The sequence below is a fragment of the Lutzomyia longipalpis genome, chromosome 3 (assembly GCF_024334085.1).
Source record: "Lutzomyia longipalpis isolate SR_M1_2022 chromosome 3, ASM2433408v1".
Taxonomy (NCBI): domain Eukaryota; kingdom Metazoa; phylum Arthropoda; class Insecta; order Diptera; family Psychodidae; genus Lutzomyia; species Lutzomyia longipalpis.
This window is the reverse complement of record NC_074709.1, coordinates 6,614,171-6,640,075: the sequence shown is the minus strand read 5'-3', so window position 1 is coordinate 6,640,075 and position 25,905 is coordinate 6,614,171. Positions and strand designations below refer to the sequence as shown.

The following is a 25,905-nucleotide window of genomic DNA, read 5'->3' as shown; positions in this document are numbered from 1 at the left end:
GATGAGAGGAAAAGGTCAAAACGTTGCTGGAAAGCGTAGAAACTGTGTCTTCTTCTATATTACACTACGATTCCGAATTACCATTTTTCTCACCTCTTAACTGCCTTTTAAATTAAAACTCATTTTGTATCATTCATTAATTAGGATTCTTATTACATTTCTCATTATTATTTGATTATTCTTTGGAATACTTTCTAGTATCTCTTAAATTAAATTTTTTTAATCTATTTTTTTATATTAAAATTTGTTAAGAGTTATTAAAAATATTTTTATTTTTTTATCTTCATTTTTTTCTTATAAAGTTTTTGTTTATTTGTGTAACATCTGAATACCTATGGATAAGTTGATGAGATTTTTCTTTAAGAAGTTAGTCTCTTACTACGTTTTTATGTTCTTTTAAAAACTTTTAAATGATTTCTTAAATCTATTATACCTAATGTTTGGCCCTATTCATTTTCTAAAATGATTTTTACATTAAAGCTTTTATTAAGAGAATATTTTATTAAGTGATAGTTATAACAAATAGTTTTATTTCCAATATTTTAAAATTATTTTATAAAAATTTTGATTAGAGAACCTATCTCTTATGTATATGATTCTTTGATTTTAAAAGAAAATGTATTACAATGATTTTATAGCAATCGTTACCATTCCATTTGAAATTTAAAATTGGTTGTACATTTTTATTATTTCTTAAATAAAACATCAACGTTAAGATGAGATCTTAATTTAAGAGAAGATTGCTTAACTCTCTTAGGAGTGTTTTATCGAATTCTACTCGAATTAAATTCGATTAAAATCTTAAGTTATAGAACACGAAAATTTTATTATTTTGCGTCTCATGACATTGCGCGGAGTGGTGTAGATTGGTGGTGTGACGTGTGTGATGGCATAGAATTGCTAAAAGATATATTGCAGTAATATTTAATAATAATCATAAAATTCATCTTTTATGTTTCCATCAGACAGTGCTTAAAAACATCATGTCCATGGCACATCATCATAAGAGAGGAGAGTGCTAAAAGAAAAAAAGTGCTAAACTCAAACTTCGTGACATGGTGGCCTCGTTCAAGGTCTTCAATGTACGCGTAAATTTATCTGACTCTTATGAATGAAATTGTAAATGTTTTTACACCCATTGAGGCAGATTTTTTCACTCTCTCTCTCTCTCCTTCTCTAGGAGTTTCTAGGTTTTCTAGTATTTTGTTCTTGTAAAAATTTGGATTAGCGGATTTTTCTTTATTAAGAGATTTGTGAGGATTTCGTGGGAGAATTTCGGTGAGGAAGTAAATTGAGAGAAAATGTGAATTTAATGGTAAAAAAAAAAGATGAATGAATGTTTTTATTGGAGGAAAGTGCCCGGGTGTCTCTGGGTCATTTGGAGGGGGGAATCCACATCGACCGGAAGTGATGTCTCTTATCTCTCTATCTCTTAAAATTGAAAGATGCATGTGTGCTCTCTGTGTGGGGAAGAGAGTATAAATTTAAATGATTTTTCTTTTTTATTATCTCCCCTATTTCTCAACCACATAGACTATTTTTTTATTTCTTTATACATATATAAAACTTCCCGCGTGGAGATGCTCATTGATGAAAATGCTTGAGCGCGAGACTCAGGCTTTACAATTAAGACTTTATGGTTGTGTTGCAATAATGATATATTTAGTCTCAAGGTTTTTAATTTCGATTTTTATTGAGTCGTTAATTACTTCGGGTTTTATCGTATTCACATAAAAAAAACTTTCTTGCACACACCACCTCAACTAATATTAGTTATATTTTTTTTATTTCTATTATTAGGCACAAAAACAAGGAAAATCGCGATTTTATGGCGTTTTTGTACTAGAGAGGGGGAGTGTTTGATGAAAATTCATTTTTCCTGCGGAAAATCGCTGCGCTGTCACGTTTAATCATTTTTTTTCTTAATTTAAGTTGAATATCTAATGAAAATATTAGCAGGAAGATTGGATGATTTTCTCAGAGTTTATTCATTATTTTTTTTCTCTCAGGAATTAATTGCTTTTAGAGCTGCAAATAACTCTCGCTGTGTCTCATCAATTTGTTGGACACAGATGAAACTCAATTCCATGTTTTGATGAAGATTTTATTTTAATTCAATTGGGAGCAGATTAAAAATTAGTTTTTACAGCAATCTGCCAAACTTAATTACAATGGCAATTTTTCTTCACTTCAGATGGCAAAAAAATCTCAAGATTTTACTTAAATAAATTATTTTTTGATGGGTTATGTGATAAAGTTTGCTGCGGCACATTGATTTGATTGTGAAAGGTGACTCGGTATGAGCATCCTAGAGTGATTGGGTAAAATCAATAAATATTCAACTGATGGGAATATTGATATAGCCATCCCATAATGAAGCTTAATGGGTTGAAAAATACACCATCATTATGTTTTTTTTCGCGAGCATAATTTAAACTCTCTGGAGGAATCTCTTTATGCGGGATTTTTTTTTATTGAGCGGGAAATTGAGAAGTTTTCCAAAGTATTATTATTTTCTTCCAGAAAAGTGATCCAATTTCAAATTATTGCGCGAAGAGACTTCTTTGTTTTTTGCTTTTTAATTCAATTTTGTTATTTATTTTACGTCGATTGGGAAAGAAGTCAATGGGGTTTGGCATTAATAAGTATGCGAATTGAGTCAAATGAATTGTTTATTCTCATTTTGTTTTAATTGAACGGATATTGCAAAAGTCACGCAATTTCGCGTATAGACAGAATTTATGAGGTTAAACCCCGATCTTTTTTTATTTTAAAACACAACGGCGGGAATAAAATAAGGTTGCGGTGCGTTGCAAAGGTGCGGGAAGGTGCTAAAAAAAATGCGTACGGAATGTGAATTGAATTGGACTTTGTATGGAAGGTGCGTGTGAAAGAATTTCGTTAAGTATGATACTACAAAAGAAGGTTAAAATTTAGGGGAAGATGGGGCTCAATACGACAAGAAGATTTCTTTTGCAGATAATGACTTGGAAGGATTTTTTAACATAAAAAATTGTATTGTTGTAAAAATTGAGAATAACTTGAGGAAGTTCTTTAAATAATAACATTTTCCTTTTTTATTTTGATGAATTTAGATAAATATGAAAATTGAGGTTATGTTTTTACATAACAGCGTACTAAAGCAAAAAGGCATCAAAGTGGAAAACAAACAGGAACGAGACAGGTAATTAAGGCCTTAATTAATAGAGGAGAAATTTTCCAGGTAGATTTGTTGCCCCTACAACGAATTTTTGTCATTGATCGCTAATTCCGAAGTTCAAAACGTCAAATTGAAATGAACTTCGGATATCCTAACTCTTACGTTAGTCTGTGAATTTTTCATAAATAAATATAATTTTTTACACTAAAAACATCTCTATTTTGGAGTAAAATTATGCAAAAACTTTCTTTCAATTTAATGAACATGATCAGTAATTTGTAAAAATAAGATAATTGTCGATAAAGTTTATTAATAAACAAAGAAATTAAAAGTAAGGTTATGTGCATTATCTATAGCACTTTTACAGGAAATATTTAACATTATTTTAAGAGCAAAGAAAATTTGTAAATGATTGGCCTTACTGCGGTCTAATTACTACCCTAACTGTATGCTGAACTTTTTTCCTTACGTTGTTACATTTTTAAGTGAGTTCCCCTATTTATGTTTTAATTTTTCTTCTTTGTAGTTTTACTAATATTTCGCAGGGAAAAATCAAGAAAATTTGATCAAATTGTTTTGAATCTTCTGCATTATTTCTTGGCGGGAATATGCAACAAATATTGATTTAAAAAAAAAATCGTTAAATGGATTAATTTGCCATGATCTACTCTAAAGATTTTCTTCTACAGGCAACAATTACGACAAAATGCAGGATTTTATTCATGAGAAATTGTTGAAAAATTCATTCATTTGGGTTAAAAAGTTTTCAATTCTTTTCCTTGATTTATTTATCCATATATGTATAGAGAAGTCAAGGGGTGGGTGTAATTTTATTTTATTTTTTATATAATTTAACGACTCTTGACGCAAAAATAATTATGTGCACGTCCTCCCCGCATAGACGTACTTTCTGCCATTAAACTGCAAGAATATCAAATTCCCACATTTATGCGGTGTGGAGAAGACGCATCGCGAGGAGAGCTTCCTCACCGCATCTCACTGAAATCTTTTCTATAAATATTCCTAGACACTCTATACTTGTACCATGATGGAGCCATGTACACGTAGCACTTTACATTGTACACCATACGTTAGAAAATGGAGATAATGATGATCAAACATGAGCTACGGAGAAGCTATTGGGGAGTTGGTGTGAATGAGATGGATGAATTTTATGTTAGTAGCATGTGACACAGATTCACAATTGCTGATACATGAACAATGAATGTTTTGTGTTCATTTGGCGCATAAGAACAATTGCATCCGACTATCTTCACTAAATATATAAACGTGCAGTACATATTGCACGTACATTTGATTCAGCAGTGATGGCTTGTTGTATTGTGTGGTGTACAACGTGCATCTATGCTAAAAGAGCATGAGAGTTGTATGTATGTATATAGTAAAATGCAGCTTATTTCCCAAGCAATGAGAAATTCATTCATGAAGTCAGGCCACACTTCCGGCCTCTTTGCTCTACCGGCCAATAAACTGCCTTCTCAATGCAGTTGCATCTTCCGTTGCAACGAAAACTATAACGTGGTACTCTCTTGTGCAAATTCTCTGACTTATGTGAGTCTCACGGCATAATGTGAATTGTTGAATATATTAGTTAGAGACAAAAACTGAAAAAGATGAATCATCTTTCCCATTAAGTTGTGGAATTTTGCTATTTGTGAATGATTTCCGCTCCAAATTATTGATTTTTTTTATTTTGAAATTTTCGCGCCTTTTCGTCAAGTATTCTTGTTGTCAAAATGACAGGATAAATTGACACATAAATGTCCGTATTTATGATGGGAACGTCATGAAGTTGACTTTAAATATTAATAAATAAGTAAGAATGTAAATAAAAGAATCTTCAAATTGAAAAAAAAAAAATGTCGAACGTTAGAAAAGGGTGTGTGGATGTCAGAATGACATCTGGCTAGAATTATTAAAAAAGAAGAAGAAGAACGTTAGAGAAGAAAAGTCAAACTAATGAAAAAAAAAAACATAAAATGTTAGAAAATGAACGTTGATTGTTAGAAAAAAAATGTCAAACGCTGGAAGTAAAATTTTAAAAGGTAATTTATGTGTGTCAAATATAAAAAAAAAATTAAATCAATTTTTAGAAAATGACACTTCAAACGTTCAGAAAGGAGCGTAAAATATTTGAAACTAAACTTCGATACGTCAAATATTTGAAAGTAAACTTCAAAACGTCAAACATTTTAAAGTAAACTTCAAAACGTCAAATATTTGAAACTAAACTTCGAAACGTCAAACATTTTAAAGTAAACTTCAAAACGTCAAATATTTGAAAGTAAACTTCAAAACGTCAAATATTTGAAACTAAACTTCAAAACGTCAAAAAAAATTGTAAAAAAATTGTCAATTTTATTTACAAAAAAAAAAATATTAATTGGATTCCTCGAGATTAAACAATAAATTCTTTAGAAAAAATATTAATTATGGCCATTTAATGATCAAAAGAAATGCTTCAAGATGAAAAATCTCACAAGATAAATTCATATATAATTTCCGTTTCCGTTCCTGAACGTGATGTTGGAAAGAATTTATGTCTAATCTATTTTCTCAATTCCCATGGGGGAGATTTTATAGCCATTGTGCATCATCGTTTTTTTTCTTTATTGTACCAGAGTTCAAGACTCTCTAAGTGTCTGGGTGGAATTGTTTAAGAAGGTCTCTATGAGAAGAGACATGAAGAAAATTTAGACCTAAATTCTCGCCCCTTCTCTTGCGCAATTGTTATCGCAATATTCTCTCAACGTTGTGGGATAATTTTTTTTTCTTTATCTAAATTTCTTTTGAGACAGTTTGTGCGTAAAATGTAGATTTTCTAAATAAATACGAGGAGGGGGGAGGGGAGACTCGGGGAGAATGAGAAAATTGTGTGTGGTAAAAGACGTAAAAATTTTCCCATTCATTTAGCATTACAATTCAGTGAGCGAGAGAGTCATTCATATCCCCGTCATTCATTCATTCCTTTCCTTCGCCAATTCATTCAAGCTTTTTTTCATACTCACATTTTTTCTCTATTTTCTTTCATTCACCTCTCCATTCTCCTATACCCAACCATCCAATAATACTTGTTCGACAATTCCAACCAAGAGTTGTGTTTGCGTGTGTTTCACCGGATGATTTAGGGGAGGGGCGGGGGGTCGTCGCGACGATGGGAAATTCAACGTCACTGAGGGGTCAGGAATGGCCGAATGATTGGGGTGAAAACGGGGTGAGAACGAACAAAATGTGTGTGGTGTGTACAATTAAATTTCTTGAAGCAGAACTCCTCGCAATGTGATGTCTTTTGCCATTGTGTCTCACAGTCTTTTTTAACATCTTCTGGTTACGCTACATGCTTCGGTGGTCATTTAAGAATGAACCTCATATTCACAATGACTTTTGGGCGGATTTACGGAAGACTTATGTGAGAAATTTCCTTGGAATTCCAATCTTTCATGCTGATAGGAATAATTGGAAGTTATGAGAAGTTTTTTTTTTCTTCTATCTAATGTTCTCTTAACGTTTAGTATCATTTCTTTGTTTTAGTGCATTGTTTTGGAGTAGTGGTTAAGACGTTAGCACGCAAAATCCTTCTTCATGGGTTCGAATCCCGATATTTTCTAGGATTTTTTTTTCATTCTTTTCTTTAAGTTTTTGTTCTTTCTCTATGAGAGAAACTCCTCTAACGGAGAAAAATTCCATAAATTTGCAAAATAGTTCCTTCAGGAATTTCCCTCGGAGGGACAATGTCTCGTCAAAGAGATTTTCTTCTCCGTTTAAACGTTAATTTGCTAATTTTTCTCACCGTGCACACACAGTTCTCAAGTTTTTCCATTGCGCCCGCAAGAGAACCCAAAAAGGGCGGAAGATTGAGAAATAATAAAAGTTAAAGAACGAAGAAAAAAAACTCTTTATTCACGGAGACGCGATTTGCGCTCTGTCTCACATTATGACTTAAGGTGACTGCGTGTCCACGCTTGGATCAGCAGCCACCGGAAAGGCATTCCGGTCCACCCAAGCCAGACAGAACAAATTATCATTCTTATGTAACAACAACAACATCCCATTAATGAAAAATGCCTCCCGAAAAGAGATTATGCGAGAATGAGTGAGATGAAAAATTTGTTTGAGATTTTTTTTTCATTCTCAGTTCTCCCTTGGGGAGTGGGGGGGGTGTGCTGAAATGATGATGATTTCTTTAAGAGAACTGAATTGCCTTTGCCACGCTAAACTCGATTGGACATCCGGTCAATTTCAATTCGTCATTTCAATCACGAGTTGTGGAGGAAAAAAAATGCGGGAATAGGGGAGAGAATTGCAAAATATTTCTGGATCTTTTTTTTTGGTTGATAGGTTTCGATTTTGGTTCATTTGGTAGACGCTGCAGGGTGCCCTAAAGAACTTTTTTCCCCCCAATAAATTCTTCTTTGAGAACTCTGCTGAATTCTCATCCATATGAGCGTATAGTATATACAAAAAAATGTTCTTTAGAGTACTAACCGTTGAGTTTCTGTGTGTGTTACTTGGGAGAGAGCATCAGTGGTGGTGAGATAAATTTAACACTTCCTTCATATATTCATTTCCGTTAAGTTAGCTATTAGCTACTTCCGGTTGTTTATAGAAGAGCGACATAACTCCGTGTGTGGAGATGCTTTAAATACAGACAGATACAACTCACACCACGCACTATTCACTCTGCGATAAATTCCTAATGCTTTTCTGCCTCGCTAATTCATTCATGGTTTTCAATATAACCTCCCATTGATATTTTTATGTGTGTGGTATTTCTGACTATTCTTACGCACTACATACCACCGGGGATTTATTTAAAATTTATTTTAAAAATATTTATTTATAAATACTTTATTTTTTTTCTAAAATACACCTCCGGTGAAAACTATCTTAACTCAAATTTTTTTAAAGAATATCTTTATTGCAGCATTTGCATGCAGCTTCCCTTAATTGTTTTTACCGTATTTTAATTAGATATTTTCCACACAGTCCATTGAAATTTTTTTTCGCTTCAATTGGAGATTACGCAGCATATGACTTATTAGAAATTCCCCAGGAAATCGCACTGATCCACATTTCTCTATCAGTGATGATCGAATTTGATAAAAATCATCGTCAAAATTAGGAAAGCTTATCGGGCATAAGCAGAATGAGATTAGGCGGAGCATTTGTGCCCAAGCTTTAGTATAATTTCCAGGTGATGTTGTGAAATATTCTGGGGAAAACCTTGGTTTACAAAAAAAAAACATTTTTTTGAGACAATTTGGCGTAAGCCCAATCTTTTCCATTGGATTAAGAACAATGTCTCCCTAATCACACACTTGCCGACATTCCAATTGACCGAGATTTTCTCCTTTGTTTCTGTGAGTGGGAAATGTGTACAAACCAAAATATATATGGTGGTAATTGTGGTACAAAAACTAAATTAGATTATTTTGCATTTGAGCATGATTCAGGGCAAAATTATCGATGATAGTATTGCTAGTGTTGCAAAATTCGTATAATTCTGTGAATTACGTGATTCAAGGCACGAAGTAATAATATTTTTGCCCCATTTTTGTGTATTGGGGGAAAAATCAACATGCGGTGTTGTAAGAAAAAAAATGCAAATAGTTTTATCAGCAAATTTTTCGATAGTGTTTCCAAAATAAATAAAATCTTCTCAATGTTTTCGTCAAAAGATGGACTCATTCCAATGTATTTTCCTTAATTTACTTTAATGAAGAAAAATTTGTCATTTGAGTTAAGATAGTTTGTTGGGTTTTTTTTATTTTATTGTATTTTGTGTAGTTTGCAGCATATGCTTTCAGCTAGTATTTGCTATTTTTCATTACCATTTCTTTTACAGTTGAATGAAGCACTGAATGCAATGAAAATTATTTACAAAAAAAACATTCTAAATAAAAAATACATGAAGCATAGACACATGGATCATATACAGAAAGAGTATTTACTTGTACTCCCCTCTCTCATTGAAGGAATTAACATAAAAAATTAACATATACTCACTGTACATGAATCATATACATGTAAAGCATATGCACGTGAAGCATATACACGTGAAGCATATGCACCTAGATATTAAAATTGAGTAATTTTCCATTCTAAATGCATAGATCGATGTATTTAAAAAACATAAAAATATTTTCTACGCCATATTGGGTGCTTTGTGAAGTTGACTTCTTTTAGCATTGTCAATTCCTTCACCACGCACTTGACACAATCCACCTCATTTTTTTTTATTAAAATGGTATCTTCACAAGAATGTTGACATTTAATGGGGGGATTTCTCTTTTGTGTCTCTTTTAAATGATGCTGCTTCGCCAAATTGACTTACAATGGGGAGTGCTGGGGACGATCGGTGATTTTATTGCTCTATGCCTGGGAGGTATGAGATCCTGTTTCTTTTACAGCCGCGCGCGCACACGTCTGAGTGGATCCATTTGGATGATTATTTTATTTAAATGAGGTATTTTGCACTCAAAAAAAAAAAAATTCCCTCAACGATCATTTAAAAATCGCGTCGAAGGCGAAATGACTGTTTGATGGATTTTCTTTTCTTTTTTTTTTTGCTTTGGGGGGAAGGGGAAATTCATTCATTGAAAGGCAATGGGGAGACGAAGAAAAAAAAAAGAGAGAAGTTTGTATGCAAAAAAAGTGTGGCCACGCGCTGTTTTCAAATAAATGAATGAAGCACATGATTTCTCAATGAAAACACGTGGAATGTGCGCGAGAAAATTCGCGAGGAGAACACTTAAAATGTAGGACAATTTGATATCATGTTTATCACAAAAGTTAGATTAATTATGATTGATGTTGAGGAATTGCCATGTTTTTTCCTCAGAAGAAAAAATATAGCTGAAGTTTCCTTTCATTTTGTTTCCCTTCCTGTGCGCCAGGAAATATTAAATTACAATGTTAGCTAATGGTTGTTTTTTTTTTAATTTCCCCACTGCGCTCTACATTTTGTATATGGGCTGATATCCTACAAACACGTGGAATTTTCTTTTTGCTGTGGGGTCTTTTAGCTACCAAAATATCCGGTATTTGCTGAAATTTCATAATTTGTGTACGCAAGATGACCAAATTGGCATATCTCTTGTCGTCCACCTCCTCACATTAAAAGCAGTTGAATGGGAAGAGTTTTGGAATTAATGAATGAATGGCGAGACTCGAGTGAATTTTTTTTACATTACTTGCGAATACAATGTGAGCGGTTTTTTTTGGCCGAAAAAGACAACATTCATGGCGGCGAAGTCTCTGCAACTTCCCACACAAAAGTGTGTTTTAAATGAAGGCGACTGACCAAAAGTTTATGCTAAATCAAAAGGGGGTATTCATTGCAGGAAGAAAGTGATTCTGCTAGAAATAAAATGTAATTTCGCACCCAAAATTTAACTCTTAAATGTCTTCAAATGAGAGGTAAAAGATGTAATTTAATTTGTTTGATAGAAAGAGCTATTTGTTTTGCACAATATCGAAAGATTTCAGTTAAGGAAAGGTGTATGAAGCTTATGCTTCTTATTAAATAAAAACTGCAAAGAAGAGCAGGTATTATATTGATATTTTTTCTGGCTGAAGTTGTTGGATAATGTTACTGGAATTCATAAAAAAAATTAGGACAAAACTTTTTTGTTGAAAATTCATCTTTTCTTTTGCTTAAAATAACAAAATGGCCGCCATTACCTGCTTCAATATGGCGCATTTTTTGCCCTTTAGTCGTCATTGGTGCTATCACACTTAAGCTCTAAGTGCTTGAGGATCATAACCTCTACTTGAGTACGAGAGAGACAACAATGTTGTTTTTTCTTGTCCTTTCGCATGTAAAATCTTAAGCATCAAGTGCTTAGAGCTTAAGTGTGATAGCCCGTTAGAAGATTTCTAGGCACAAAATACCACACAATTGGCTCATTCTAATTGGCTCAAAAATTTGGCGGCCATATTGAAATAATTTCAAAACCCTCCTTATCGATTTTGTAAGGATTTTTGGTTTCCCAAAGTGGTTACAGAGCTGAAATTTGGATATATTGCTAAAAGGGTTTTTCTCTTCAGTAATTGATTCATTTAGACTCACTTTTAGTAACAGTGCAGCGACATTTCAATTTTCAGGTTTTGTTTTAATTTCAAACGAAAATATTAAAATTTTCTCTTAAAATTGATCTAAAACGTGAAGAAGAAGAAGAAGAAGAAATTAAACATCCCCTAAGCAAAATCCTGTGCTCGCCGCTATACTAATTCCCAGAAAAGAACCTAAACCTTTACCGTTGGTCTTTAAACAGCTAAGATTGAGAGGCACCAGCCTGAAAAATATTTAATATAAACTTAAAAAAGGTTTAAAATCAAGCCAAAAATAGTAAATTAAACCCAAAACATGCTAGATTCAAGCCTAAAAATGACTAAATTACAGCCTAAACGTTTTCAGCCCAATATAGGCAGAGATTAAAGGACAAACACTTAAAAAATATATTTTTAATTCAAACCTATGTAAAAGGGATAAAAAGAAGTCAATTGAAGCTGAAAAGTAGTAAATTCAACCTGAAACGTGTTAAATACAAATCTAAAAGTATTATTTGGTTTTCAACCCTAAAAAAAGGCAGAGTCTTCAATCTCATGAAGCTTAAAGTAGTTTTTAATCAAAGCCTAAAAAGGACTAAAATTAAAGCCAAAGAACTAACTTTTTTTTTCGATTTTTAGCAAGTGATGTTTATTAGAATTAAAATATTCAAATCTTTGTAAAAATTCGCCGTAATAACCAAAATATTCGTCAGATAATTTAAGCCAATTTCTCTCTATATTTACTATTTGAAATATTTTAGAAGGGATTTTTTCCAAGTGATGATTAGCCCCTTTGCTTGTAAATCATCCAGAAAGGAAGCTGTAAAAAAGCCGTTGAGGAAAAACAACCAACCTCACTGAATTTTCTTATACTTCTATCTCATTTTTAAATCATTCCATGTACCTACATTTTTTGTTGGTTTATTGCAAGGTGGATACTTTGCTAATTTTTTTTTGTTAATAAAAAAAAAATCTTATGGCATATCATCGGTGGGATCTGTATACTTTTCCTTCCTTGATGGAATATTATTTTGTAAGAAGGCAGGTAAAGAAAAAGGTGTGGGGTGAACTTCCTTAGCTGGGAAGAAATGTTAATTTCTCTTTAGCTCTCAAAGGTAATTTCCTCTGATTAAATGAAAGAATTTATCTTTGTGATGGCAAAGAAGTGTAAAATGCACGCGAATGCATTGTTATCTGTGAGGGGCTATAAATTCAAAGAGTGTCACGTGTGTCACCTTAGAAACTCGTGATAGAGCATTTTGTTGAAATATTGCGCAATGATCGATTTAATTTGCCATTAATACTACAAGATGCTAGACAAATGGCGTCAATTGGTGCCTGAAGATGTCTTCATTAATATTAATTGGTAAATTAAAAATGTGCCATTGGCTTTTTTCTCTCTTTCTCTCTCTCTAATAGTATGCTGGCATTCGAATTGGTCCCGTGGTCAAGAGAGATGTTATGAAGGCGTCAACGATGTTGGAACATGAGCCACAGTGAGTATTTTTTTTCTTAAGAGATTCTTCCACGTCATTTTGAAATTTATAGCAATTCGTATTTGATATGCGGTAGATGTGATTTGGGGGAAAAGGTGAGGCACGTGAATACGGAGAATCTTGTTGAATTTTCACCTCCAATAGATTATTCTTTTTATAAAGAAAAACATTTATTATGAACTTTGAGTGCAACATTTAAAATGAATATTGATGAAAGATTCAATTAAAAATTACTAAAACTTCACGTGCGATGTGAAAAATTGCTTTTGAAATAGGAAAAATTTTGTGAAATAGGTAATAATTCATAGAATTCTATGGAAGAGAATATTTTTAGAAGTCTTGCAGTAGTCAATTAAAGAGCTGTGATCATATGACGATATCCAAGGGGAATTTATCTGGATGAAATTATTCAGATCTTGGGAAATATTCCAATTATTCGTTAATATTCGAATGATTTTCCAAAGAAGTCAAAATGATTGATTTTTATCTTTTAAATGGCTGAGAAGCAGAAGCCTAAAAAATATTTAATTTAAACCTCTATTGGACTAAATTCAAATCAAATAGTAATTTTACTCCTAACCATGCTAAATTTGAGCCTAAAAAAGATTAAATTCAAGCATAAAAATATTTTTTTTAGTCCTAAAAGCAGATTTCGGAACAAAATCTTTAAAATATTTAATTAAGAAAGAACAAAAAGTAGTAAATTCAAGCCAAAAAGTAGTAAATTCAAGCCAAAAAGTAGTAAATTCAATCCAAAAATTGCTAAATTCAAACCTAAAAGTATTTGGTTTTCAATCCTAAAAAATGCAGTCTCCTATCTCAAAAAGCTTTAAAAAAAATAATTTTAGCATAAAAAAGACTAAAATTGAGGCCTCAAAAATAGTTAATTCTAGAAAAGTTCTAAATTCAAGCCAAAAAGTAGTAAATTCAACCCAAAAAAAAATTCAAACTGATAAATAATTGCTTTTCACAGTCCCAAAACAGCACAGATTGAGGAACAAAACTTTTTTTTGAAAAATTATTTAAACTTTAGGATTTAAAAAAGGACTAAATTCACATCGAATCGTAGTAAATTAATGCTAAAAAGTAGTAAATTCAACCCAAAAAAGACTAAATTCTATCCAAAAATTCCTAAATATTTTGTTTTGATTTTTTTTCTGTTTTGAGTTCTTTAATTTTTAGTAAGAAATGTTTATGTGAAGTCAAATATTCAGATCTTCAGAAATATTCGAATGATTCGCTTAAAATACCAAAATATTCGCCGGATGAACACCCCTTGACGATATCTCCCTTTTTGTGTCCTTGAAGAAAAAAAAAGGAAAATCTTTATGATTTAATGATTAAAATATTATTTTCAACGTGGATGTATTTTGCAAAATAAGTTAAAATGCAATTCCACATTAACTTGATTGACAATCCACACTCTGGGCAAAATGTCATTATAGAGTTAAACTTCCCCCGCATTACGTTTTGCTTTTGCACTTGTAACGACCATTTTACGCTCCAAAAGTGATTGTAGTATTGAAGCAAAATGTTGCGATGTTGTTGAGGAATTCCAACAGTCTGCATGAAGTTAGAAGAAAAAAAAAATTCACAGAACTGGCTCTTGACGAGACACCCACGCACTTCGCCGAGAGATGTTTATAGTTGATTTCTCAAATAATATTTCCATTAAAATCATAAATTATATTTTATTGTATCCCAACTGTGTTTGGTTGCGCTGTGTTTACTTGGTGGTGGCGCAAAGGCATCAAAAACACGTGATTGCCCCTTTGGGGTGAGGTGCAGGGGGGGTATTTGTGGAAATTCTCAAAGGAAATCGCCTGATTATTGATGAATTTTTCATCTTTTTCTTCCATTTCAATCGATACAGAGTAGCAAGAAGAATAGATTAGGCTTGAATTTAATATACTTTTTAGACAAGAATTTAGAGTGCTTTTGAGGCTTGAATTTAATACCCTTTTTATCTTATTCATACGTAGGATTGATTCTGTTAAAAATCTTTTATTTTCTTGCAATTTTAGAATTTCAAGATTTTTGTGATTTTTGATATTTCGTAAAAAAATTTCTCAACCATTTGACAGTTTGTTTCCTCTTACAGTCGTTTAAAAAAATTAAAAATTAGGAAAAATACTTTTTCAGATTTTTTTCGAAGCTCTTTAAATAATTTTTTGAAAAAGTAAATCTTTTGGTTTTCCTTTAAAAAACTTCAATAGAATAATTCGTAAATACAATCTGTCAAATTTTTTGAAGAGTTCGGAAAATAAAATGAAAGATTTTTGACAAAATCAAACCCATAGTCTTGATTTTGATGTTTTCAACATTTTTTTAAGTTTAAAGGTGTTTTTTTTTATTTTTTTGTTTTAAAGTTTTTTTTTGTTCTTGTTGCTGAAAACAATCTGTAAATGTTTCTCAAGGATTTTTTTTTAAAAATATATTTTTTTAAATTTATAGAACGATTTTTTCAGGATTGGTTTAATTTAGGTATTTAAAGTATATTAACGGTTAAGGAATATAACGGTTCTTTACATTCAAATTGGCAACTTTTGACAGCTTTGTGCAATTCTGACGTTTGGCGTTACATTTCTGACCTTTGATTTCTTTAATTTTTTGACATTTAACATTCATTTTCAAACCGTTAACGATAATTTTTCCATCATTTGACATTTCTATTCTTTACGTTTAACGTTACTTTTCTGACATTTATCGTTTTTTTAAATTCTTTTTTGTTTATTTTGTTTTTAAACCTTTCTCGTTTTCTATGTTTCGTTTTTTTCATTTGTTTTTGCATGTTACATAATATTCATATTTCAACTGAAATCTGCTAAAAATTAACTCAAATAGATACAAAAAAATTAATTAGTAAATGAAAAACGTGGAATTTGGTCACCATTCTTATAATTTTGTTTTGTCAAGCTGACGTTTCGATTCAAAAAGGATCTTCCTCAGGATTTACAGAAATTTTTCCAAGTCTCTAGTTAATTTTTAATCAAGAGAAAGTCTCAAGAAATTACATTTAAAAAATTATAGAGGAGCGTGGGGCTAATTAACGACAGCAAACAATCCTTAATCTATTCGGAATTTTTTCATTGGTTCTCAATCATAACTCTGGTGGGTTTGCCTTGCAGATATGCAACAATTCTTGCTTTTGACGTCAAGGTGGAGCGGGATGCTCAAGATTTGGCTGATTCGCTCGGGGTAAAGATATTCCAGGCGGATATCATTTATCATCTCTTTGATAAATTTATGGCCTATCGTGAAGAATTGAAGCAGAAGAAGAGGGATGAGTTCAAAAGTATTGCTGTCTTTCCCTGTAAACTCAAGGTGAGTCCATTCATAATTTCCCGCTGATCTTTTTTTTTCTTATTCATTGATTAAAGAATAAAACCTCTATACGGACAAAAAGAAAAGAATGAAAAGGTGCTCATGGGGTTTCTTTTGAGCAAAAACACGCCATTGCTCCGGGGGACTCTATGTGGGCTCAATACGGCAAAATGCATGCAAATCTACAGGAATGAATAAGAAAAAAAGATTTTTTGAAAAGAATTTTTGATAGTCTCGCTGCATTTTGCTGTGAGGCTTTAATCGAAATTCTTCGGAAAAAAAATTGAATGAATTTGATCACGAAAAGATGATTTTTTCTCCCCTAAAAAAAAGGTGCTGCCACAATTTATCTTCAATTCACGAGATCCAATCGTTATTGGTGTGATGGTTGAGAATGGAATTATACGGGAAGGAACTCCAATTTGCGTGCCCAGCAAGGAGGTAAGTTTTTCTTTTTATTTTGATGTTTTTTCTTACTCTCTAAAGACCAAGAAAAAATATTTTTTTAAACATCTCCAAATCGGATGAAGAAGAAATTAAATTTTTAACTTGTCAGCGAAGGTGGATAAAATTGCAAATTCACCACACTTGTGCGTTTGCGAGATGACTTGTTTGATTTTTTTTTCTTATACACCATTTTGCTTATTCAAAAAGTCTTTTAACTCACTCAACATTCACTTTGACTCGTGATTTCGCGCGTCTGACTGTGTGGGATGTTGCTTGAAAGATTACACACACAGAGTGTGGGGGAAAGAGGGAGAGAGTAGCAGCATAAAAAAAAGAAACAGAGTTTGTGGCAGGAAAAAAAAGAAGAGTTTTTCAGAAAACCACTCAATTCATTTTAATACCACAATTTTCCAACTATCAATCATCAAATTAGTTTGCTGAGAGAATTGTTGACATTCATTCCACAGAGAGACCAACAAAATGACTACAATTCAATGTAGAAAAAAATAACATACTACACCGAAAACCATCATGTTGTGTTTCTTCAATAAATTATCTAAATGGCATCCTTTTGATGGTTGTTGCATCGAGAAATGCAACTGGGTGGTGCTGATTGTGTGATGTGTGTGGAGAGTCAGAAAAGCGGAAGGAAGTTTGAAATACTTTTCGGGTCATATTTCCTTCCGTTCGTTTTTTTTTTTCATTCATTCATTTCTCATTTTTCTTCCATGCTTATTCAGGCAATTATGATGAAACCAGAGAGGGAGAGATGAGATTATGAATAGAAGAAGAAAAAAAACTGAGTCACAGAATTATAACAGAGAATTGTGGTCTAGTTATTGATGAGAATAGCAACAGTTTGACTATGTTTTTTTTATCACATTTGAGAGAGAAATTTAATTCAATTTTCATGGGAAATGCAGTTGTAATTTCATTCCAAGAAATTGATAAATGTTTGATTAAATATTGAGCTTGATATTTGCATTGATTTGGACATTGCATTATGGGGCAAATATTGAACAATTTTGGGGGAATTGTTCTTAAAAAGAGAAGGTTAAGATGAGGACAGAATCAGAAGCAAATATTGTCTAGAATGACGTTACTTAATGAAAGAAATAAAAATTAAAAGGAAATTTTTGATCAATTTTTACCCAAATATTTCTCAATTTTCAAATCATTATAATGTCTTTAAATTCTTTTTAAAATTAATCCATTCAATAGAATTTTTGACTTAAATTGATTTAAGTTAAACGTTACTGGATGGATTTGTTTTTAATAAAAAAAAAAATGTAGGCATTGTTCATTCAAAAATTGAGTGATTTTTGGGCAAATATTGATCCAGAATGTTCGATTGATCGACGATTGAGCATAAATTGAGAAAGTGATCAATGAAAAATTTAAGAACAATATTTTATCAATTGTTGATTGATCCATGATTAAAAATTGATTGAGCTAAAATTGACTCCATATTGCTTGTTTCAATATTGAGTCAATATAGATGTACGGATAGATAATTAAATTATTGAGCAATCAGGATTGACATAAAATTGATCAATAATTGATTAGTCGAATAATTAATTCAATTGATTTATAAATTTTTGAATAAATCTGATTCAATCATAATTGAGCGCATGTTGCCCCACTCAAAATGTTCACTGTGTTACTCAAAAAAATCTTTTAATTTTTTTTTGCATTTGAATAAAACTTCTTTGATTATTGAGACAGAATTGATGTATGAATTTGAAGCACTTGAGCACATTTTTATCAGTTTGGTGAAAAATTGATCAATAATGGTTCCAAAAAAAAAAAAATCATAAATTTTCTTTCAGTTATTTTTTGAAAAGGAAATAATTAAAAAGAATTAAAATTTTGTGTGGTGAATTTTTCCTTAATTATCTTTTAAAATTTGCCAATAATTTGATCGAATGTCTTATTGGGACAATTTGTGAACGATTTAATTTGATTTTTTGTGTCGTTTTTGTCTTAGTTTTTACTCCTTTTAATTCCTTAAGATATTTGTTTATTTTTGGGACATTTTGAAATGATTTCATCGTTGTAATTTGCTTAAAAACAATTCATGGATACATTTTAGTGCAAAATGTTAATTAACATCACAATAAAACGCAATTAAAGGGAAACATGCGAATGACCACCAAAATGAAACCTTAAAGAAGTCATAATGCTTTGAATAAAATATTGAATATTTCCGTGCTTATTATTTGATTAGAGAAACTAATTTTACATAATAATTTTATTTACTGCATTTATCATTGGAATAAACAATTTTGGTTTTACTTCTTTAATAAAAAATAACTGAAAATCAAAAAAAATATTTATTTGTAACCGACTCATTTCTACGACAACCAAAAATAAGTCTTTAAGAAGTCGCAACGGACGCAACATTTACTGCAGTGTACCAACTACGGAAGAATTACTACCTGACTTAATTGTTTTTTAATTACGTACGGAAATGTACACAAAATGAACCACGTACGCATGGTTTACGTACGGAATTATAACGTAACCAATTTTATTGCTTATACGTTCATTGTCACCATGACAGTCTAAGAATGCAAAAATTTTATTCAAAAATCAGCTGTTTGATAGGTGAAGCCCGTATCTAACTGGTTTGGTGTTAGATAAAATAAAACAAGTATAATTGAACCCCTATCAAAAATACCTGTCGTCCTTTTCTTCCCCAACAAAGCATCACAATGAATGAATTTCCAAATCAGAAACCGCATAAATGTTAAAGAAAACTTAATGCGGTTCACCTCATCTATTCTTTAAAAAAGAATGTTTAACGACTAAACAAACTCACCTACAAAATGGAGAAGAGAATGGCAGAAGAAAAATGTTTTTTTTTTTTCAAAAGAATATAAAAGGAATGGAGTACATAAAAAACGTTGGAAAGAAAGAAAAAATCCGAATTCACGGAGTAAATTTTATAAAGTGGCTTTCGTTGTGTTTTGACACTTTTAATCGTGGGAGGATAAATTTCGAGTCTTTTGAGAAGATTTCTCATCTCTCGCCTCTACGCTGAATGGATGGAAAATAAATTGAATTTTTATAGCTAGAAAATTCTCAATTGTTAAGAACTTGATGGAGGGAAACACCTGCTATGTATTGAGAAAATTTATTTTTGAATATTTTTCTCAATTAAAGAAAAATCTTTTGCAGATGTGTTGAATGATGCAAGCAAGGGGAAAAATATTTTCGTGTAAAGATTTATTAAAAAAATATCTTCATTCATTGAGTGTGTGGCAAAAAGAAAATTCTTGCTTCACTTTTACGATGATCATAAAAATTATGTGCGTGGCCCACAGGCGGGGGGGAGGGGAAAGGGGTAAATATGAAAATTTTCTTCAAAGGAAAAGCTCATTAATTAAAAATGCATATTATGAGATTTTTGTGTTCCTTTTGGGAGTCACGCGGAGGCATTTTCACTGCGTATCGCCTTTATCTATCATCTCGTGTATCGTGTGTGCGTGTCGTGATTCCAATTAAATAGCTCAAAATAAATTGTTGGTTATTTTTCACGCCATGCCAAAACAAGAGGATGATGATTTTGGGTGTGAGAGATGAAGAAAAAAAAATGTTAAGAACATATAGCATACACGTACACTACCCGCGAAAAGTTTCCGGGCAAGCAAAAATGATATATTTTTGAAGGCAAAATTCACATGACTATATCTCCGGCTGTGGTCAACCGATTTTTAAAAATTTACCGTTTTTGGAAAGGTACATTTCTCACCTTTCCAAAACTGGTAGATTTTTGAAAATCGGTCAACCCGTTCGCTTTTGGCAGCCATTTTGGTAAACCTAGATAGAAGATACTTTTTTCAATATTTCACAATTTTTCACTTTGACCTCCTGCATCTTGGCCGCTAGTGCATCGTTGGAAAGGTAATTTAATTCCCTTTCCAAAACTGGTAAATTTTTGAAAATCGGTTGGCTACAGCTGGAGATATAGTCATTTGAATTTTGCCATAAAAAATACCCCATTTAAGTCTTGCCCGGAAACTTTTCGCGGGTAGTGTATATAGGCGTCTAGTGGTGCCAAAGGGAGGGGTCAAATGTCCATTTTAACAAGATGACACCACATCCTGTCCCACAAAAAAATCCTCCTTCTCAAAACACGAAGAATTTCCACTCAAAGTGATTTTTCTTTCTCAATGATTTTTTTTTGTAATAGCAGAAAAATTTTTTTTATTTTATTTTTCTCTCCCTCTCCTGGTTGAAGTGAAAAAAAGAAGAAGAAGAAAACCTTTCGGGATTATCGAATTTCATTCATAAATCACAATTAAGTGGTGAAAAATGTGATTTTTTACACGATGAGTCAATTAAATGCGTTGGTTTCTTTTGATGTTGTACCAATGAGGAATTCTTTTTTTTTATTTGGTAAATTCCACTTCCTCTCTGCGTGACTCATACACAGCACACACAACATAATCTGCGGGAAGTTTATTCACCAGAAAATTTGTCAAAAGACTTCTTATCCCATTGAAAGTTCTCTGGAGCACGTTTTTTTCTTCTTGAAAGGGCAATTTTGTTTTTTTTTCTTGTCCAAAGCGCATTTTTGCAATGAACAAAAAGAAATTCCGGAAATTGAATGTAAAACGGAAGAATGACTTCCGATTTTTCTCAAGGATTAAACTTCCGTTCCTCTAAATACGGTGTGATGCCCTCATTTGTTTGTTTGTTAATCCCCTTTTTCGTTGAAATGTGAGATGAAGAAAATTCAACAGAGCGGAAATTCACACATCAAATTCTAACAGAATCATTCATGAATTTTGTTAGAGGATTTTGTGAATGAAATAGGACGGCTCCATAGTATTTTAACTCGTTACAAATGCCCCGTGGGTAGAGTTGTATTGCTATTGATTGATTTTTATCATTTTCTTTACAATTTTTGTGTTTATCTGTTTTAAATAAGACTTCGAATAATTTTCTCGGAAAATTTATGTAATGTGAAATAGATATTTAGAACAATATGAAATTTGTTGAAAAAAACCGAAGGAAATTTTTCTAAAGCGTGTGAAAACCACGCCCTAAATGTATCTCAATATGATTTCTTTGGAGGTATGAAGCATATGCATTATTATCAAAATTTGAGTTAACGGTATGTTTTTCCGGAAGCTACAGACAAATATCAATAGATCTTTGAAGACACGAAGCATATGCATCATGATTGATGTGACTAAAGCGCTAGATCTCTTCGGGAGCATCATCGCATGATCGATTTTTGATCGATTTTACATCCTGGTTTTATATCGGTGGAACATGAAAATTCTCACCCGAATTTGAGAAGAAATCGCCGACTTTTAACAATTTTTTAATTATTTTTTTGCAAATTTTTTTGGACAAGAATAAACAGTGATTTAACATCACTGCAGCATATGCCGCATTACTCCGTTGATTCCCATTTTTTAGTCCGAGAAAAGTATGAGAAATCAATCTGAATAAGTCGTGTAATTTATGTAATCCATAGACAGAAACTCAAAAATGACAATCGCATGAAGCATTTGTGCATGTGCTTCGTGAGTTTGTAGTTTAGATGAATAAACTAATTAAAAAAAATAATTTTTTTTGAGAAAAAGTAAACTCAAATGAATAAAAAATATCATTGCAGCATATGCCTCATTGAACATGCTGTCATTGATTCCCAAATTTTAACCCTAAAAAAAAGCATGAAAAATCAATCTGAATTAGTCGTCTAATTTAATTCATAGACAGAAACTCAAAAATGACGATCGCATGAAGCATTTGTGCATATGCTTCGGGAGTTTGAAGTCTTGATGAATAGCCTGAAACATAATAATCAGTTTTTTTGGAGAAAAAGTAAACTCAAATAAATAAAAAATATCCACGGAAATGACGCTAGTTTCAATTTTCTCATTTTGCGTCACTTCGAAGGCTTGAATTTTTCTCTTCCTCAGGCAAAATATAAGGCAGTATATATTATAGTTGTTTAAATATAAGAAAAATAAATAAAGATATTTTCCATGCATAGTTCCTTAAAAAATATTACATATTGACTGAACTGAGAGAAAAATCGTTCAAAAGACTTTAAATAAAATCTAAAATAACGTCAACGAGCAAACTGCAAAGTCAATCAACTTCCCAAACATCTAACGCGCAACATTCATACAAAAATTGCTTAGAGAGAAATGAATGAATTTCTTTTCTCCCAGGAAGGGAAATAGACTGCATTTTGTATGCGGGAAGTGTGTGCGTGCAAAAGAGGGTTCTTCCCGCTTGATGAATGAAAATTCTGTACAACGGGGACACATACAAAATATTGTTTTCATTGAAGACTTTTGTTCGCTGTGGACCCCTGTGCGTGTTCTTCTTCAACCCTCCTATTAATTGTTTTTGTGTGTGCAACTCCTCAATGCTTTGGTGGATAGTTTGGTGTGTTGTAAAAGCTTCCCCTTTCACTTCTTCCTTCCGGTTTCTTCCCCTCTTTGCATTTCTGGTTTACGCGCCATGTTTCATTCACAAAAAAACCGCCTCATTCATTCAAAAAAAAAAACGAACCGACATCTGTATGATTGCGGTGCCACACACATACGCAATACACAAAAAACTTCCGCCAAGTTCCGATTCAAAATTCCGGGCAGATGATGGTTAATAATGGAAAGAAAAAAAAAGAAAGAATTAAAGAGGAGAGGGAGGCTCATTGAGTAAAATTTTCATTCACATTGGTTGTAATTTTGCTATTTTGCTCCTACAACGTTGTCTTTCCCTCTTGAAGGCCTTTTAGCTGTAATTCTTTCGAAGTTTATTCTTCTCCTGGAAACATATAAAATTCAAGAGTTATTCATTCGATTCGACGGGTAGGATTCTAAGTTTAGCATGAAGAGACATGGAGAGTATGAGGGGCTACCATATTATCTATGTATGTACATAAAATGGAATTGAAGCAAAATCCCAAATATTTCAATGCCATATGGTTAGAGGAAGAAAAATTTGGGGGAAAATGGGAGGATGGAGAATTTTTCCAAAATCCCAAAAATAGAGGGATGATTTCCACAAGTTTTTGGGGGTCACAACAAGGGGGACGCGGTGTGTGCGCGAGGAAGGAAGAGAGAAATTGTCTGTGACGTTCTTCCCGCAAAGTATTTTGTATTGAAATGTCTATTTTTTGAAAAGTCATCGTACCAAAATAAATCCCAGACTCTTCGCCCAAACACACTCTTTCACATAAATTTCCCATCTTCATTGCATTTCTCGTAGGACGAACATTTTTTTTTCTTCTTACTTCTTAATATTTCATTCATCCATTCCCATCTTGGGTTTCCCCCTTCTTACTATTCTCACACAGAGAGAGAGTGAGATGTTTAACAATGAATGTGGGATAAATTTACAATTAATAATTCCAAAAGAGGGTGGATTTGAGAGAGAGGATGGAGAATTTCCGTGGGAGTCTCTCCAAAGTTAGCATTGTATTTCCTGTTAAGTTTCCTATAAATGAGGGTGAATCATTTTGTATAAATGATGAAGATAGAGTTGTTGAGACTATACATCAAATCAGGAGACATTTATTGATGAAGTCACATGGAAATTTTATAAGTGGAATGTTTGAGAAGAAATTAAGAAAAAAAAAACGATTTGAAATTTTAAATTTTAAGAAACGTTTATTAAAGGATTAAATGTCAAATCAAAGAGAAGTGTCAAGTATTTGACGTTTCCAAATGTCTATATGTTGAATCTTTAACGGTTTATTCTGCTATCTAAATAAACCTTTAGAAAGAAAATGCCATGAAAATGAGTTTTCTCTCCAAATAATCACAAATGTCTTTTAAAAATGCCAAAATGGACACACTAAAATTACTTTTTCTTCTTCTTCTCATCCCCTTCAGATAAATACCTATTTATTATTATTTTCTTTAGCCGATTGAATTAAATAATTTTCCTTATATGCTATTAGATTTTAGCCATTGTACTGGACAGAGAGAGAGAGGGGAGAAAATAAAGGAAAAAAAAGAATAATAAATAAAATGCCAACTTCCGACGTCGGAAGTGCGAGTGAGAGGAAATTGAGTCGAAATGTTGTGCAAACAGCTGCCAAAAAGCTTTGTATGGAAAGAAAATAAGACAAGAGATTTCCTAACTAATAGTCGCTACGTGCCAAAATTATCAATAACAACATAATTGCATGTGGAAAGGCGCTTCGGAACGTCGAAATTCCATTCACAGTCCACCCATTGATTTTTTTTTTAAACTTTTTTTCATTCTTTGACCATTGAGAAATTTTGTTCGTAATAATGCGGAGTCTTTTTGTCAAATGCCCCATATTTTGCCCCTTCCTGTTATTTTACCTTTAAGCGCAGAATATAATGCAGAAAATTCATTTGGCCGCAGGGCTCGCAAGCAAAATTACCTACTCGTATACTCCTTTCATTAACTTCTTCCTGCAATTTTGAATTTTAAGAAAGTCTCAAGCAGAAAATGCGAGAGATGTTATAGAAAAGCTGACGAGACACAGCTGTTGCCTTTTTGCTCCTTTTTTTTAAAAGAAAAAAAAAAAAAAGATATAACATTCCGCCCCTTTTTTGGGCGCAAAGATAGAGTGAGAAAAAAAATGAATGAAAGACACGGATATGGAATTTGTGTTATTATTCCCTTTGCACATTAAATTAAAATACAATAGGAAGAATGAGTTTGCTTAGGACCCACGACCAGCCGGCAACCCATCGTACTTCCCGTCCGTTAATTTTAGTTCCGGCTTTTCGGTGGTCAAATCCACACCGCAGAACCGGAAGACATTCATTCTACACAATCGCCATACGATATACCTCCGCCATCATATGACTCACTTAAGCGGATATAGTTTAATACCACAAGAGGAGAATTTTTCACATCTTTTTTTTTATCTTCACTCTCCGTTTTTTTTATGTCTTCCTCTGCATTTAGTTTTCTTCGTTTTTTTACAAATACGCAACGAAAAAGGAAACGGACGTGAGGTGGAAAAAGGTACAACATTTTTTTTTCCAATAAGTAATGTTACGTTTAACGTGAGAAACGAACCACAAACATCTTGTTTTTTTTTTGGGAAGATTAGGATATTTTGACAAAAAAAATTGAGAAGGATTTTAGGACTGTAAAATGTCTTAAATAAATAAAATTCATGAAATTTCTTTTAAGTAAATAATGAAAAGTTTTATTAAGGAATTAAGGAAAGAATTCTTTTTTATTTTCAAAGCTAAGAGTCCTGAAAATTTGCACAAAATTCTTTAAATAATTCGAAGAAGAATAGACGGCGGATATTTTTCAAAAATTCCATAACTCAGAAAGTTTAAATTATTATATAAATGTCACCTTTCAAACAGTTGTCAAACATTTGACGTCTTCAAATGTCAGTTTTCAAATAATTGAAATAAAGGGTCCTATTCAGCGACC

General features: G+C 32.2%; 1 protein-coding gene across 3 annotated transcripts in view; it reads left to right on the top strand.

Moving 5' to 3' along the window:
* LOC129791658 (eukaryotic translation initiation factor 5B) overlaps positions 1-25,905 on the top strand; it is an 87,585-nt gene that overhangs the window by 24,471 nt on the left and 37,209 nt on the right. For all 3 annotated transcript variants that reach the window (XM_055829922.1, XM_055829921.1, XM_055829920.1), the window contains 3 exons: positions 12,653-12,729; positions 15,858-16,053; positions 16,387-16,494. In XM_055829922.1, coding sequence (XP_055685897.1) covers positions 12,653-12,729; positions 15,858-16,053; positions 16,387-16,494 — 381 coding nt within the window. The remainder of the gene's footprint in view (positions 1-12,652; positions 12,730-15,857; positions 16,054-16,386; positions 16,495-25,905) is intronic.